General features: G+C 54.2%; 1 protein-coding gene across 20 annotated transcripts in view; it reads right to left on the bottom strand.

The window, feature by feature from the left end:
* The window catches only part of RAP1GAP2 (RAP1 GTPase activating protein 2), a 212,785-nt gene that overhangs the window by 15,187 nt on the left and 181,459 nt on the right, over positions 1–16,139 (bottom strand). For all 20 annotated transcript variants that reach the window (XR_014821518.1, XR_014821524.1, XR_014821523.1 and 17 more), the window contains 4 exons: positions 15,313–15,468; positions 9,560–9,631; positions 8,719–8,805; positions 7,286–7,420 (listed from right to left, as the gene is read on the bottom strand). Coding sequence is in view for 14 of the 20 variants with exons in the window: in XM_021067635.2 (XP_020923294.1) it covers positions 7,286–7,420; positions 8,719–8,805; positions 9,560–9,631; positions 15,313–15,468 (450 nt within the window). In the remaining 6 variants the exon portion in view is untranslated. The remainder of the gene's footprint in view (positions 1–7,285; positions 7,421–8,718; positions 8,806–9,559; positions 9,632–15,312; positions 15,469–16,139) is intronic.

Here is a 16,139-nt window from a genome sequence, read left to right as displayed (position 1 = left end):
TGTCACGCACACCCACACCCTCAGTGGCCCCCGCTACAATCACAGCAGTTTGCAGAGAACTGTCATATATTCCATCCCACGCTCTAGGTGTGGTGGCTCTTTGCAGGCAGAGGCGAGAGAGGACACCAGCCGGCGGAGTCTGAGGGGTCAGTGTCCCAGCTCCCTGCAAGGGCGACAAAGGCTAGTATCCCCATTTTACAGGTGAGGAAAGTGAGCCTTGGACGGCTCACCAAACTTAGGTGACCCTGGTCTAGTCATCACCTCGCTAAGCTACAGCTTTCTCGTCAGTTAAACCGGAGTGACGTGTTCCGCACAGGATCACGTGGGTACTGAAGACAGCCATGTGCCCAACCCCAACGGGACTCTTTTTTTGCAGAAAGCTAAGTGTGCTTCTCTATCCACACACTGGCTATCCCTGCACCGTCATCCCAAAGTGCACGCTGTGCAACCTGGAATATGTTCTCCTTGCTGAACCATCAGGAGCTCTTACTAATCCGCGCGCTGAGCCTTCCCTCGTGCTTGCAGGGGCTGAAGAGGCCGTGAAGACAAGCCCTCAGCCCAGCACCGCTGCTGGAGGAGAAGATGTCTGCTCAGACTGGACAGAGGCCCAGGGTCTCGGGGGCACACACTGCCAAGGAGCAAAGGGCGCATGGGCAAACAGAGAAGTGTGCAGGAGGGGACAACCAGGACCATCGGGGGCTTGTCACAGTGCATGCGGGGACAAGAAGCACAGCTAAAGGCAAGATCACTGAGCCCTCGGCAGGGACGGACCCGCAGGCCTCTGGTGCTCTGGAACTGGACCCAAGGGCAGCCGTCCCAGTGAGGCAGCTCTCACCTCAACCTGAGGGAGGGCTTCCTGACGAGGGAGGTCCCCGGGGATCCCGCCCACCACATGGATGATGCTCCCTGGCTCCGGAGGCCTTCAAAGATGACCTGAGCATCTAGGAAGGGAAGTTCTGCTCCAGGGACCCCCAAACCCTCCCATCACTTCCCATTAATCAGTCAGTCACTCAATAACACGGTCAGGTGGTAATGCGGCTTAGCAGGCACAGGCCTGGGGTGCCAGGGTCCAACTGCCAGGATTTATATCTGGGCTCTCTTGCTCCACCAGCCATGAGCTGGTGCCCCTGGGAGGGTCCTCGGCTTTTCTGAGACTTACCTGTGAGCTGGGATGGAGGAGACCTACGCTGCGGGGCTGTGGTGAGAATACATATAAAGGCCCCTGCGCACCGGAAGTACCCCATACACGTGGCTCCTCTCATCATTAGTCATAGGCATTTACTGTGTGCTTCCCGTGTGCCCAGCACTGGGCCAGAAACAGGGAGAATTATAGGAAGGGAATTAAAGAAGTGAAAGACACGGCCTGACCTCCAAGGGGCATACAAGTCAGCTGGGGGCACAAGACGCATTCCTAAAAGCAGAGCGATGCTAAGGCCCCAGGGCCTCAGGGGTGTGCCCTCTGCTTTCATTAGCTGTCCCCTGGGGCCTCGGACACACATGCAAAGCCACACAAATGACAGCATTATCAGTTACTCACATACAGGTGCCACTCCCCGCCCATGTCCCTTGCTGGCAGAGCAGCGGTTGCTCCAACGTCCCCTCTCCCCCCATGAGAAAAGAGTCTCGTGATCCATCTAAGGTGGTCAGTCACCCACCCCCCGGCCAAGGGAACATGAGAGGACATCTGCTGGCTTTGGAGTGAGGTTTCCTCAATGGTCCCCAAAGAGATGTGACTTGTCTGCCCCTGAAACCACAGCCACCACCTTGGAGGCGTGAGGGGTCAGCCTGAGGGACAAAGCTGACAAGCAGGAGAGGCAGAGGGGAGAGAAGGAAACTGGATGACCACGAGTCACCTCGGGCCCTGTTTTAGGCGAGCTGATGGATTTTCCTTACTGTGTGTCGGAAAACTGACACAGAAGGACGAACATGTGGACACAGCTCCGTCCTCACTGGGTTCACTCCCACACTCGCACACACACGTGTCGGCGTCCACACTCCACGTGCCAGCCTCCAGATGCTCTCATATGGAAGAACTAATCTCCTTTCCTCTCTTGAAGCATCAAGGGAAGAGCCTGGTCTGTGGCATGGTGGTCCCAAGAAAAGAGCATAAATATTGCTCCAACCCAAATAGCAGGTTCCTCCTGGATCGTTCCCTGAGGTCAGGCATTCTGCAAGCTCAGGACCCACCAAGGACTGCATTCTGCCTGCCTTTCTCTCCCGACAAGGGAAGCTGATTCAGGAAGGAGGACTGTTTGTAAATATGACTGCCCTAGAAACAAATTACCCTGGAATGAGACACAGAGCCTACCAGCCTCATATTCTGGGTGCCGCCTAGCCTCGCTCGTCTGAGCCAAAGACACCCCAAAAGGGAACGTCATCTCTCTCTGCCTCTCCCTTTCTCGACTATACCACAGAGTCGCCTAGCAACAGTTTTCTGCAACATTTAAAACACCCAGCACATTCTATTCATTTCATCACGCAAAGATCATTAAGTCATGGACCCTTTAAAGAACGGAGGGCAGAAAGGCTGGGGGCATGATTCGGAAAGGTCCCTGGATAAGCATCAAGGTTTCTTAAATGAGTCAAGTGCTCCTGGAATCTCAGCATCATTTCATGTCCACCACCACTATCATCACCAATAGTGACATGTCAATTTATCATGTATGTCCTGATGTATTCCTTGCTGTCTCTTTGCAGAAAGGGCTGGAAATGGGTAATAAGCCCTGTGAGATGCTATCTGGTCTACGGAGTTCCATAGACATGGACTTACTCAATCCCGCCCCTCAGAAATGCAGAGAGGATGGCACTGATAGAAAAGGTCCCTGGGAGTTCCCATCATGGCTCAGCGGTTAGCGAAACCAACTAGCATCCCTGAGGACACGGGTTCGATCCCTGGCCTCGCTCAGTAGGTTAAGGACCCAATGTTGCCTCAAGCCACAGAGGAGGTCAGAGACACAGCTTAGATCCAGCGTGGCCGTGGCCGTGGCCGTGTCCAGCAGCTTCGGGTCCAATTCGACTCCTAGTCTGGAAACGCCCATGTGCCACAGGTGTGGCCTAAAAATAAATAAATAATGATGCTTGATTTGGACAAAATCATCCAGTGACATGGACTCAAGTCTTCCAGATTTCAACCTAACGCAGAGCTGGACGCACCACCTTCTCAAGCCGAGCAGAAGACCTGATCAAGGGCGAAGACAAGAACGGAGCCCAGGGCTAAGGGAAAAGAGAGGCAGGAGGGAACAGGCAAGTGAAGCCTCTGCGTGGACATCGGCTCTGCAGGGACCAGCTGGACCTGCTCCCACTCAGCCCCTACATATCTGGGCCACCGTGCATCACCCCTCTGCCTGCATTTTCCCAGGGACGGGCTGCTCACTGCTTCCAAGATCCAGCTGTGGACAGCCTAACCTCTGGAAAAGAATTCTAGGCACCGACCTGAAATCTTACCATTTCTACGCCTTGGAGTCTTGGAACCTGACTGTTCCACAGGTCCCTACCTTTCCTCACAACCTGCTTCTTCCTAGCCAGTCACCTCTGATGGCATCACTGTGCTCAGTCACCGGGGCTTCCCAGCCCTCAGGTCACCTCAAGGCTTACCTTCAAACGGGTTCTCCTGTGGGGAGAAAGCAGCCCTCTCTCGGGGCCCACTTGTGTCGTTTCATGTCAGCCCGGGGTTCGACACACCAGCTAGTGTCACGGAGGGAGCACATCTCCTCCAGGTCACCAACAAACCTCTTGTGCTTACAAATGGGTTTTGCAAGTGTTGCAATTTAACAAACTCGCCTTAAGGGACACAGTGCACAAGGAAGAGCACTAAGGGGGATGTGCCTGTGGGCACCAGGCACGCAACAGAGGCAGGAGCCCTTGGAGAGGAAGATGCTAACTGAAGGTCGGCTGAGATGGCTCCAAGTCGGAAAGTCCTAAGGTTCAGAATGGGGTCTTCTTTCCTCCAGCAACCTGGTGGGACAGGAAATATCCCTCCATATCTCCACGCAGACAGACCAGAGCTCCAAGCCACAAGCGACAGGGCTTGGGAGGAGATTTCTGCAGCCTGGTGCTCCTCTCCTGCCACTAGGGGTCAGATCAGACCAAGGCATCAACTATCCCAGTCCCTCGGAGGCTGGAACAAAGTCATTTGACAACTCCCTGCTGCCCACTGTGCCTTCTCCTCCCTGGTCCTCCGTCTCCCTTTTGCATGATGAGGTCAGCAGAGGTCAGGGCTAGCTCCGGGCTTCTTAAAACGTGGCTCACACATGTTTTAGGTACATAGCAAGTGGATACATCACATAGCATCACTCTTCCATTTCATCATGGACCAATAAAAACTTCATCAACAGTTGGCGGTGGCTGAGAAGGGCATTTGAGAACAATAGTCTAGAGATCAGTATTTTTCAGCTTCTCGTCCTGCAGTCGTTTCATATACCACTCCCTTCAAGAGGGTTTCCATGGGGGTCTGAGGAACTCCAGGGGACTGCCAGTGACACACAGCTCCACCCCAGGGACCCCAAGAAGAAATATCAAAGCTAGAGATGAGTTCCTGAGCTGCATCAGACCACAGGCCTGGCCATAGGCACAGCCCAAACATCAGAACACCCAGTGGCTGGGCTCCAGGCTACCGTGCTTGGTCTACACCCTGCTTGGGAGACGTGAGGGCAGCGACGAAAAGGACAGGGCGAAAGAGCCTGGGTTCCCAGCAGGGGGCTGCACAAAAACTGATCATAACTGGCAGAGCTCTGAAGGCTTACTCTGTGTGACCAACTGTGACCGTCCCCTCCCTCGCCCTGCAGTGCTGCCTCGGAGACACACAGGGAAACAAGAACACAGAAGCTGGTCTATCTCAGCCTACAGCTGGAAGGATTTAGGGTTGAAAAGATGAATTCCCTGGATTATGGGATCAAAGACAAGCAGGGATGAAGTCCTGACGCATCTCTCTCAGAAAGCCCTTCAGGCAGGCCCCTTGGAATCAAAGACAAATCAACCAATTGTCCTGCTGAAGGGAGGGGCCTGGACAAAGGGCCTCAGGCCACTCTCCCCTAAACCCGCAACCTGTCTATAGCTGCTAGGCCCTTTTGTCCACTGGGCACCGTGGACACAGCCTACAAGCTTTTCCAGGTCATAAAAATATTTGAAACCTGAAAAAAAAAATAGCATAATATATATAATAATCATTAATAATTCCCAAATACAGAAAGAAAGCTGCAACACTGAAAGCAACACATGCTTCATTACATGTCTGTAAAATACAACATTAGTTAGCTTGTCAACAGCAGCTCAAGTCTGACATAAATTATATTGACTGTACGATGCAGGAGCCGTGTGCGAGGCTTACTGGGGGGGGGGGGGGGGCGCTACAGAGGTTTTTCCTAATTACAGGGTCTCACAGTCACCCCTCGCATGGCTGGGCCAGCTGGCCTGGTTCCCTCTTTCCTCCCCTCTCTTCTTACCTCTTCTCCCTTGCTCCCCTTTCTTCCTATCTCCCCATTTCTATTTCATCCTGGCTCCACTGTCCATCAGGACTAAAACAGAAGCCCCAGGAATCTCCCACCCGCCTAGGCAAGTGCTTGGCCCACTACCCCCACCCCTGTGAGGAATCTCAGCAGCTGGCCCCGATCAGGGCCAGCAGAGCCCTGCCCTGCTCTTGCGGTCCAGCCTGGCAGCGAGAGATTAACCCCAGGCTTGCCCAGGCTGGGCTAGCACGGTGAGTTGAAATCGAGTCGGGAACCAGGAGGCAGCGTCACAGAGCTGTAAAGAGCAGGGGCTTTGGAATCACTTGTGATAGAAAATGATGAAACATAATATGAGAAGGAGAAGGTGTGTCTATATACATAAGACTGGGTCACTTCGCAGTACAGCAAAAATTGACAGAACAATGTATATCAACTATAACTTAAAAATTTAAAAAAAAAAAAAAAAAAAAAGAACAGGGGCTTTGGAATCCAGCAGACCTGGATTCAACTCTCATGGCTGCTGCTGGCTGACTTGGGACAAATTGCTTTGTCTCTTGGAGTCTTAGTTTCCGCACATGTAAAATCACACCCATCATTATTAAAATTGAGTCTGAATTATCAGACCAAGATTCTTATGCCCATAATAACAGCCTTCCTCACAGGGCACAGAGGGCAGTCGTGAGGCTTTCGATGGGATAATGTGTGTTAAACTTTCCTTTTCCATGAAACAATTATAACCGCTCACACTTCCGCTGAGCATTTCTTGTATTCCAGGCTGTGTGTATTTTCCGGGCGTTATTTCAATGAGTTCTCCCATTGACGCCACGGCCGAGGTTCTACTCATCATCCCTGGGTTGTTGATAAGAAAACTGTAGCTCAGAGGCTGGAAAGACCATACCCAGGATCACGCAGAGCTGGGATTCTAAGACAGCCGCGTCTAACCCTAACCCCACACACACTGCCACCAAAATGGTAGCTTTACAGCTCTTTCTGCAATGGGAAATCCAGTAGAACTCGGATCTAAAACCCAAAAAACCTGGGTTGGAAACAAGGCCCTACCTCTACTGCAGGTATGAGGTTTTGAGCAGCCCTTTGCCCTTTCTCAGCGCATCCCCTCCTGTGTGAGCCAAAATAACAAGACACAAGTTCTGCCAACTGCACAGGATTGCAGCCAGGCTCAAATCAGAGGCTAGATGTATGTGCTGTGTGAACCAACAAGCACTGGGCCAGCACAGCTTTATCCCATGCCAGCTGTCTGTTCGAGCCTCCTTTGAATACTTCCAGGGACAGGAAGCTCACCACTTATTTTAGTAGCTCATTCTGGTTAGAAAGTCCTTCCTTTGCAAAGTCCACAAGGATGTGCCTGTAACTCCATCCACCAGCCCTGCCCAGATCCTCCAGAGCCCTGCCAGAGGGGAACAATCCTTGCAGTCCCCCCTCTGGCTGCTGAAGACCCCTAAGGCTCGTGTCCTCGCTCCTGCCATCCCACCCTCGGCTCCCCAACCACAGAAAGAAGCAGATAGAAGCAGTAATGTTCTTGCTTTGCCTGGGCCCCTCTCCTGCTGCTAACGCTTCCCCTACCCCTGCTTAGCAGACTCCTGAGCCGGGAGATGATCCAGCTCAGACAAGGAAAACACTGTTGCCTGCTCTGACCACTCACACTTGCCGACGCCCCTGCCCTCTGCAACCACCTGCAATGTCCCTGCTGGTCCTGCCACCTCTGGCTGACGCTTGGGCTCTGGAGTCAGGATCACGTGGACTTGGCCCTGTTGTCTTCTCTTATGCCCCCCACCCCGCCCCCTCCCCACCCTAGCAATCCCCAGCCACTCTTGTGCCTGTACCTTAAAAGACTCCAGGAATCCCCCGTGGCCCCCATTCTCAAACTTGTCCTCTTCGGGGCCCAGTCCCAGCATGGCCTGTGTGTGGGCATGGAGTTCATCGTGAAGGTTGTCCAGGAGGGCAGCCCTCGTCCGGTCCTGAAAGGGAAAAGGGTGAGGGCTGTGAAGCGGGCACTCACGGCAGAGGCATGCCCTCTCCCTGGGCGGCTGCAGACGCATGGCCCAAGGGCTGTTATTCTGGCACACCGCACCCAGGTGACAGGAATGAGCCACATCCAGGCTGGGCTCTACACTCCCAAATGCTGCAGCTCTGTGCCCAGCCCTTTGCCCTCTTCCCTCTGCCCCCTTCCTAGGCACCCACACCCTCCTAGGGCTCTGCCCTGATAACTCCCATCCCAGATCTGCCCAAGCGCCACCTCCAGGTACCCAACAGCCCACAGCTCCTCTCCATCCAGAGGTGCGTCCAAGGCTGTACACAACCTCCAGGGGGCGCCATTCACGCAGACCAGGACCAGCACCTCCAAACCTCAAGTCCAAACTGAACTCATCTCCAGACTTTCCCAAGTCAGCGAAGAGCCCAAGCCAAAGGCCCAAGAGCCACCCCACAGTCCCATCCACAGGAGTCCAAGTCTTCCGGACTCCGACCATGTCCTGTGCCCGGGATAAGCAAGCTGTCATTGTCTCTCCCAGGCTCCTGGAATAGCTTCTGACTGGCCGCCCTTCCTGCCCTCTTCCCCTTCAACCTGCCCCACTCCCACCTCCCCCTACACCTTATTAGGGCCTCAGCACTTCTAGCTCAAAGCCTTTCTGGATCTACCTCCCTCGCCTAGCGTTTCCATCTGGGCCTCCCACCATTCCATCCCCACCGTGAATCTTCTCAGGCAAGATTCATCCAATCCTTTGGAATCATCCAGCCCTCTGGAGCTCCCTCACAACATCAAGCTCTGAATCTGCCTGGCCTTCGCTTTGCTGTTCCCCAGGCCTGGCATAACCCTCCCCACTCTCTCGTCCCAGGAAAAGAAAATTCCTTAGCTATTCAGATTCAGCAGCTCAAGGGCCACTTCTTCCAGGACGTCTTCCCCGAACATACCCTCCATTCCCCATAGACAGAAGCAGCCTCTGTGCTGGCTTCCACCCGAGTCCAGGGCACTACATCATACCTGTCTCCCATCAGCCTATGAGCCCTACCAGGGCAGAAATCATGTCTCACTTTTCCCATTCGCCCAGGGAACAGCACAGAGCCCAGCACAGTGTAGGTGCTCAATAAATGATGAGCGAATGGTTGAAGGGACCTAAAGTTTGGATGACGTTCCCACAGGAAGAAAGGCTTCGAGGCGCAAAGATGGTGCTTTCCCACTTTACACAGCCCCCGAGAACAGCCCCCCGAGAAAGGCTGGCGGGGAGGGCAAGAGCAAGACCAGAAACCGTGCTCTCACCTCCAGCTTGGCAAACTTGTCTGACTTGCAGCAAGCGTTCTCTGCGTTGGTGAGCTTGGTGAGCAGAAACTCCCTGAACTCCGGGCCCTGGAACAGAACAGACCCCGCTCTCAGCTGTCGCCTAAAGGCCTTCAGCCACGATAAGAGGTAGGCAGAACAGGGGACCCGGGGAGAGCCCCTGAAAGGGCCCCTTCTGACATTTCATCCTTTCTAGCCCAGCCCAAGCCTATCTGCTCAGGTGCCAACATGGAAACCAGCTTCCCTGGTGCTGGAAAATAAACCCCTCCACACTCGGGGTGGCAGTTCCATGACTTGGAGGCCGTTTGTGCCCTGGGTCTGGAATATGGCATAAAAATCTTTTTTGATTTATTTATTTATTTGCATTTTAGGGCCCCACTTGCAACCTATGCAAGTTCCCAGGTTAGATGTTGAATTAGAGCTGCAGCTGTCAGCCACAGCAACAGCTACACGGGCTCTGAGCTGCATCTGCAACCTACACCATAGCTCACAGCAATGCTGGATCCATAACCCACTGAGTGAGGCCAGGGATCAAACCCGCATCCTCAGGGATACTAGTTTAGATCATCACCCACTGAGGCGCAACAGACACTCCAAACACCCTTCTTTAGCAGAAAGACAACCCCAGTATCAAACACCCTGGCAAGAGGCCCTGTGCTGGGCCAGGCTGGCAGCACGAGGAGACGGGGGGAAACACCCCAAGGGAAGAAGGTTCTCCTGAAGTTCCCAGCCCAATTCAGTCCCCCTCCAACCACGGCCCCAGGGCTGTAGAAACCGAGAGTCCGTCTCAGACATGAGAGAGGCAGAAAGGAGAGGTTCTTACCTTTTGGAAAACAGGGGGGCTGGGCAGAGGTGGGCCAAAGGCAGGCACATCTTCCCGTGCAGTGACAGCGACCTAAAACAGAGGCTTGGTGTGGGCCAGGAGGGAGCAGATCCAGGCTGAGGATGACAAGCATCCCAAGCCCGGGTTCTGGGGGAGCCCCCTTCCCATGCAGGTCTACTCCCCTTCTCTCTCCTCCCCGTCCAAGAATTCAAAGGCAATGCCTCCTGAGCCACAGCCCACACACTTGAGGCCCTGTTCCTAGAAGTGGGGCTGGATAGCGTGGGGCCATCCACTGCCCTCATCTGCATTCCTGGAGGCCGGAAGCAAGTTTGGCAAGATGACTGGACAGGGCTGAGGAGCAGCCTGGAACCCTACTTTCAAAGCAGTGCAAGAGCCCAGGAGATGCTATGTCATTACCTCATTCCACCGGGATGCTAATCCTACCGAGAAGGCACAGGGAGAATTATCAGTCCTGTATTCCTGGTGCCAAGGCAGATGCTGAGAGCCATGGAGTCATCACCCCAAAGGCACGCAGGACGTTAGCCCCAGAGGAGAACAGAGAATCCAGGGCTACCTGCCCCTTCTCTGGGATTCTTTCCCACAGTACTGACTCTCAGACCCAGCCACGCGTCAGAATAACTTCGAGGGTTTAAAAATAAATACCAATTGCATGGGCTCCACCCCAAACCTACTGAATCAGCAGCTCTGGGGTGGAGCCAAGAATCTGCAACTGTTAAACACTCCTAGGAGCGTCTGTGTGGTATTTGGGGGCCCTGGTCTCAGACACAAAGGGTTGGTCAGTCTGGGTGAGGCTTGAACTAACAGAGCACCAGGGCCCAGGCTGGGAATTGGGAGCTGGGGGGACACCAAGGTGCTCTGTGGGGGGGTCTCCCAGGCTCAGGACAGGCGCTGTCCCTCCATCCCCCCTCTCTGCATGGTGTCCTGGTTTCACCTGCTCTCAGCCCACGAGACTGCAGGCCTCTCTGGAGAGTCTGCTCTCACCCTTCCCTGGGTGGCTGCTGACGTGAGCCCAGCCCTGGAGCACCGCCAGCCTCCCAGGCCTGTGAAGTAGGGCAGACGCAGAAAGTCTGCCAGACGGGGTGAACAGGCAGCTCAGAGCTGGAGCGGGGCCAAGGAAAGGCCCTGCCAGGGTCTGGAGGGGAGGAGAGCGGGAGGGGGGCTGGTCAATATGACTTTCTCTCCCCAAGCACAAGGCTGTCTGCATGGCCCACACTGCAGTGCCCAGAGTCAGGAAAGGATGTGTGTTTGGCTGATTCCAGCTGCCAAATAGTTCCCCTCGGCCACCCACTGTGCACCCATGGCACACGTCAAGAATTCCACCCAAAGAGCCAAAATTGGGGCCAGGGTAGTGGAAGGGGGAAGGCTGCTGAGAGGCTGCTGATGGGGACAAGGCCAGAGGCCAGGCCTGGCTCTGCCCTCTTCCCACCTGACGCCCCCTCCTTCTCAGGCTTGCATTAGAGTGGTCTGTGCTGACTGGGTAAGTAGCTCCAGATATGCTCTTTTTTTTTTTTTTTTTTTTTTTTTTTTTTTGGCTTTTTAGGACTGCACGCATGGCATATGGAGGTTCCCAGGCTAGGGGTTGAATTGGAGCTATAGCCGCCGGCCTACACCACAGCCACAGCCACGCCAGATCTGAATTGCGTCTGTGACCTACACCAAAGCTCATGGCAACACCAGATCCTTAACCCACTGAGTGAGGCCAGGGATCGAGCTTTCATCCTCATGGATGCTAGTCAGATCTGTTTCTGAGCCAGGACGGGAACTCCCAGATAGGCTCTTAAATGCACCCAAATCTCCCAGCAGACAGGCCCCATGAGCCCCCTGAAGCAGCCAATTCAGAAAGGCAGGGGACAGTATCCTTCGTCTGATGGCCATTCTCTATCCCCATGTGCTCCTGCTCCTGACCGCTTCTGAAAAAAATACCCCGGCTTTTGTGGTTTCCTCCTCTTGGGGAGAACTGGGGTGCTGGGCTGAAAGCAGAAGCTGCCTGAACACAACCCCACCTTCCTCTTTTCTAAATCCAGCCAGGGCCTCCCAGAAGCGGCTGGGGCAGGGCTCAGAAGGAGAGAGACTGCAGGTGACTCTGGGGAAGAGACTCTTGGAGACTGGAAAGCAGAAGGAGGCGTGGGTGTGTGAGTAATAAGGATGCGCCCGGGATGCGGGAAGCCTCCGACGACTCCAGATGTGATAAGATCCCCAGGTCTGTCCAAGCCTCGCCTGGAAGCCTTAGAGGACCCCTCGATTGCTCACACGACAGAGCAGCTGTGGGGAAAGTGGCTCCACAGAGGGTAGCCCGGCCCCTGGGCAGCTTCAAGCAAGATCCCCGACGTCCTTGGAGGGCTTAAGGCACTGGGGCAATGTAAGCTCAGACAGGGTTGCGGGGACTCAGCTGGAATTTCCTTCAAGGCTAGCAGGACGGGGACGAAATTCCCGTCTGCACACTCATCCAGGGTGCTGGTTCGTGCACACCCAAGCTTGTGGGTCCATGTTCCTACCAGCTCCGACGGCTGGGTGATGAGACCACAGCTAGACCTGGACGGAACTCTGGCACCACTGTTTCCAGACTGTGGCCTTGGGCCTTAAGAAGCATAAGCTGTCAGTCTCAGTTTGCTCCCCCATAAAAAGGGCCCACAGGAGGCCTGCCTGGCCGGAGGCTTGTGAGAATTCGAGAAGGCTGCTTTTAAGGGCCTGGCAAGGTGCACAGCACAGAGCAAGTACCCGGTGAGGGGTAACCGTGGTCCCTCGGTGCCCTTTCACTTTCCCTATTGACTTGCACCTAATAAAGACGCCTGAAATACTACAGAGCTCCCCAAACCACTTCCTAATCCACCACACACACACCCCTCTTTCTCAACTCCCCTTCCTTCCCCTCCACACGTGTCAGGGCTAGAGGAAGCTCAGAGGCTGCCTGCTCCAACTTCCTCATTTCACACAGATGGAAACAGAGGCCCAGAGAGGGAAGGAACTGGCCCGAGGTCACACAGCAGTCAGAGGCAGAGCCAGGATTCTAGAGCTTCTCAGTTGGCTCCTTTCTGCACATCCCCGCCCCGGGCCTCCCGGCCCCCGACTTCCTCTTCTTTCCTGTTGTTCACTCTTCCCAGTGGGGGCCTCCTGGGTCATTGCTCAGCCCCGAGGGAAACCTCACCCTCCTTTGCCTTAGCCGCTAAGCCTGCAGGGGTCAGCTAAGGTCTCACGTCGCCAGGACTCCCTGGGGGATCTAACCAGGTCCCATCACTGGGGTGCTGTAGAGGGCATGCATTGACAGAGCCTCTGAAGGCTGATCTCCCTCCCTGCCCTCTGTGCCCCCACCTGGCCCCCACTCCCAGGTCTCACCTTCCAGCTTCAAGGTTTTGCCTGGCAGGTGGAGCCCAAGGCCCCACATCCAGGCACAGCCCCACTCTCCTCCCTGGGAGCTGTGCTTCTCACCACCTCTCTGAGGACAGTGCCTTTCCCTGGACCAGAGACTCCGGCTGGGGAGACTCAGTAAAGACTTCCAGCCTCAGCACCGGAGGTGGGATGGGGCTTTGGGGGATCCTTAATTTTCCTCTTTCCTATTTTCCTCCTCTGCTAAAGCCCTAGGAAAGTGGAGAGCCGGTTAGCAGAACTCCATTTTCTACGAGGAAACCAAAAGCAACACTAAATGGCCACAAGAGGCCTCCTCCTGCCAGCAGAGGCCCAGCAGACAAGCCACACAGCCGTACATGACTGCCTGGCAGGGCCTGGCAGCCCTCGTATCACACAGCTTTACTCTGCAGATCCTTCTCCACAACCTTCTGCCTCCACCGGCTGTGAAAAGAGTTGGTGGAGGGGCTGACCTGTACTCACAGCCTCTCCTGTCCCTTCCCTGAAGCTGCTTCTATGTCCCTTCCCCCTGCCCACACAGCAGGCACTGAATGAGTACACCTGCTGCCACCAACAAATGAATCAAGCAGCTGTTTGACGTGAATGCCCATGTCGGCCAAAGCCTTCAAGGAAATATCCAAATCAAGATGTCTTCAGGAGTTCCCGTCGTGGTGCAGTGGTTAACGAACCTGACTAGGAACCATGAGGTTGCGGGTTCGGTCCCTGCCCTTGCTCAGTGGGTTAACGATCCGGCGTTGCCGTGAGCTGTGGTGTAGCTCACAGATGTGGCTCAGATCCTGCATTGCTGTGGCTCTGGCATAGGCCAGTGGCTACAGCTCCAATTCGACCCCTAGCCTGGGAACCTCCATATGCCGCGGGAGCGGCCCAAGAAATGGCAAAAAGACAAAAAAAAAAGACGTCTTCAACTTAATGACAGAGAAGCGTGAACATGAGCACATGAAGGAGTTGGTTCTGCTCAACAGGAGAGAGTGTGGGCTCCTTTTGTTTTTAGAGGCCTCCTATTTGGCTTTAAAGCTGATATAAAATGTTTTTTAACAAATGACACATAGTAAAGTGTTCAATGTAATGTGTTTTTTTGGCTGTGCCCACAGCATGCAAAAGTTTCTGGGCCAGGGATCGATCCTGAGCCACAGCAGTGACAATGCCAAATCCTTAACCACTAAGCCGTCAGGGAACTCCTAAAGCCAATGCAAATATTTGTACTTAATATACTTGGGTTTGTACTGATATAACAATTGTACAATATAACAATTCTACGTCATTGTGTAGATATAATTGTTATATAATTATATAAGAATTATATAACAGCATTTTTCTTTCCCAGAGTAATTCAAGCTAAATGGATATTTTATAAAGATGGCCATGAAGGGCTATGGCCTCATGAACCCAGGAAAGCAGCTCTGGCCTAAGCTATCATGTAGAAACTATTTCAGGCCTCATGGTTTCCCTCTCCCAGGCTGTTTTTCCCTCTCCCTTCCAACAGGGGTTCCTAATATCATGGGGAGCAGGGAGCAGGGATCTGAGCATCTGAGCGACGGCCTCTCTCCCCAGGATACACAAAGAAGCACTTAAACTCCACATTTTGCACTTTATCGAAAAGGAGCTCAAAGACTTAACATCCACCTTAAAACCCTTTCCTCAGTCTATCCTCTCGCTTGAGTCCCATGCCCGCCCAACGCCACTGAGAAATAGAAAAACTGCTGCCCGAGAGGCTGAGATTATTTCTCCTGGAGAAGCAAAGGCGAGGGGTGACGACACGGCCATCAGGAGGAGGCAGGGTGAGGGCAGAGAGGTTCGTCTACATCGGGGCCCGGGGGTCCTGAGTCAAGGTGAAACTCCACTAGCGAATCAAGAGGCTTAGACCCTGATGCTCACAACCCTACCCCCCCGGGAGCCTCCCGATGAAGACGGATCATTTACCCAGCATGGCCAACCCAGGGGGGCCCGCCCAGGGGCCGGGGTCTCCCAGGCTCCAGGCTCTCCAGCCATCTTACCAGGAACGTTTCTCCTTTTTCTTCCTTCCCTTTGTTACGCCCTCCTTGCTGACAACCCTGTCTGCTTTCTCTCCTCTCCTCTCCCCTGCCTCTGCCTCCCTCTATCAGACGGCGCTACCCGACTTCAACCAGGAACACAAGCAGCTGCTCAACCCCTGACGTAGAGGCGGTGGAGCCTGGAGGCCACGAGACGGTTGAGGTGACCTCAGAAGTGGCTCTCCAAGAGTCTAGCTCCTCAATCCCAAAAGCCCAAGAAGTCACGGCGCATCCAGCATACTCTGGAGAATGGCCTAGGAGCCACGGAGCCCTGCTGTTCCTCGGTATCGCGGATTCTATAAAGCGGGGTGACGTGCCCGGCCCATCACATCCTCCTACCTTGTAGGATGGGGTCTCTGTGCCCGCGTTCTCAGCTTGCACGACGATGTAGGCATGTAAAAAGTTGGAGGCAATCATGTCTGGGACAAACGGCGTGTTTTCTTCTTGGAAGATGACGGCCACAATGTCATTCCCAATGTGTCTCTTTCTCTGGAGCTAAACAAACAAACAAACAAAAGGTTCCACGGTCACACGCCAGTTAGGAACATCCTGAAAAGAGAGTGGTCCATACAGGAAATGCCTCATTATTCTATCTTTACACATAAACCCTGGAACCCTGAGACCTCTCTCTCAGGGAAGCCTCTTCTTTCCCTCTTTAGAAGCCACGAAAAAGGAAAAAAATGAGGAAGATGCCTAATTGTCAGGAAGAGGCTGGCCTGCAGAGGTAGCCCTGACTCAGGACTCGGGGAGAAGAGTTAAAAGGGGGGGCTGACTTTTGCCCTGGGAGAGCCGGTGATGGATTGACACAGGTGGAGCCACCTGAGAACACTAACCCTAAGGCAGCGGCCAGCAAATCCCACTGCCCTCGAAGGGCCTGATGCTATAGGGACAGAGAAGAGGGCAAAAATTAGAGGCCTAGTGGTAATCTGAGAGGGCTTCCTGGAAGAGGAGATGGGGCAGGAGGGGAGGAAGTGTGGATGCGCATTGGGACGGGGGCAAATCATCCTATTCCAGAAGGGAGAAGACCCACGCTTAGGAAATACGGGCAACCTGGCTCGGCGGAGGTCACGGGGGAGAGAGAAATCCAAGCCCGATCCAGCACCCCATGCTCTGCCAGGTGCTGTCACAGATGATCTCCAACACAAAGCACCTACTGTGTGCCAGGA

The sequence above is a fragment of the Sus scrofa genome, chromosome 12, assembly GCF_054392235.1.
Source record: "Sus scrofa isolate SSC_HxYL_T2T_F1_AM1 chromosome 12, Sscrofa_HxYL_maternal_Yorkshire_Landrace_v2.0, whole genome shotgun sequence".
In the NCBI taxonomy this organism is placed as follows: Eukaryota; Metazoa; Chordata; class Mammalia; order Artiodactyla; family Suidae; genus Sus; species Sus scrofa.
The sequence above is the reverse complement of the archived record's forward strand: the minus strand, read 5'-3'. Positions and strand labels throughout refer to the sequence as shown.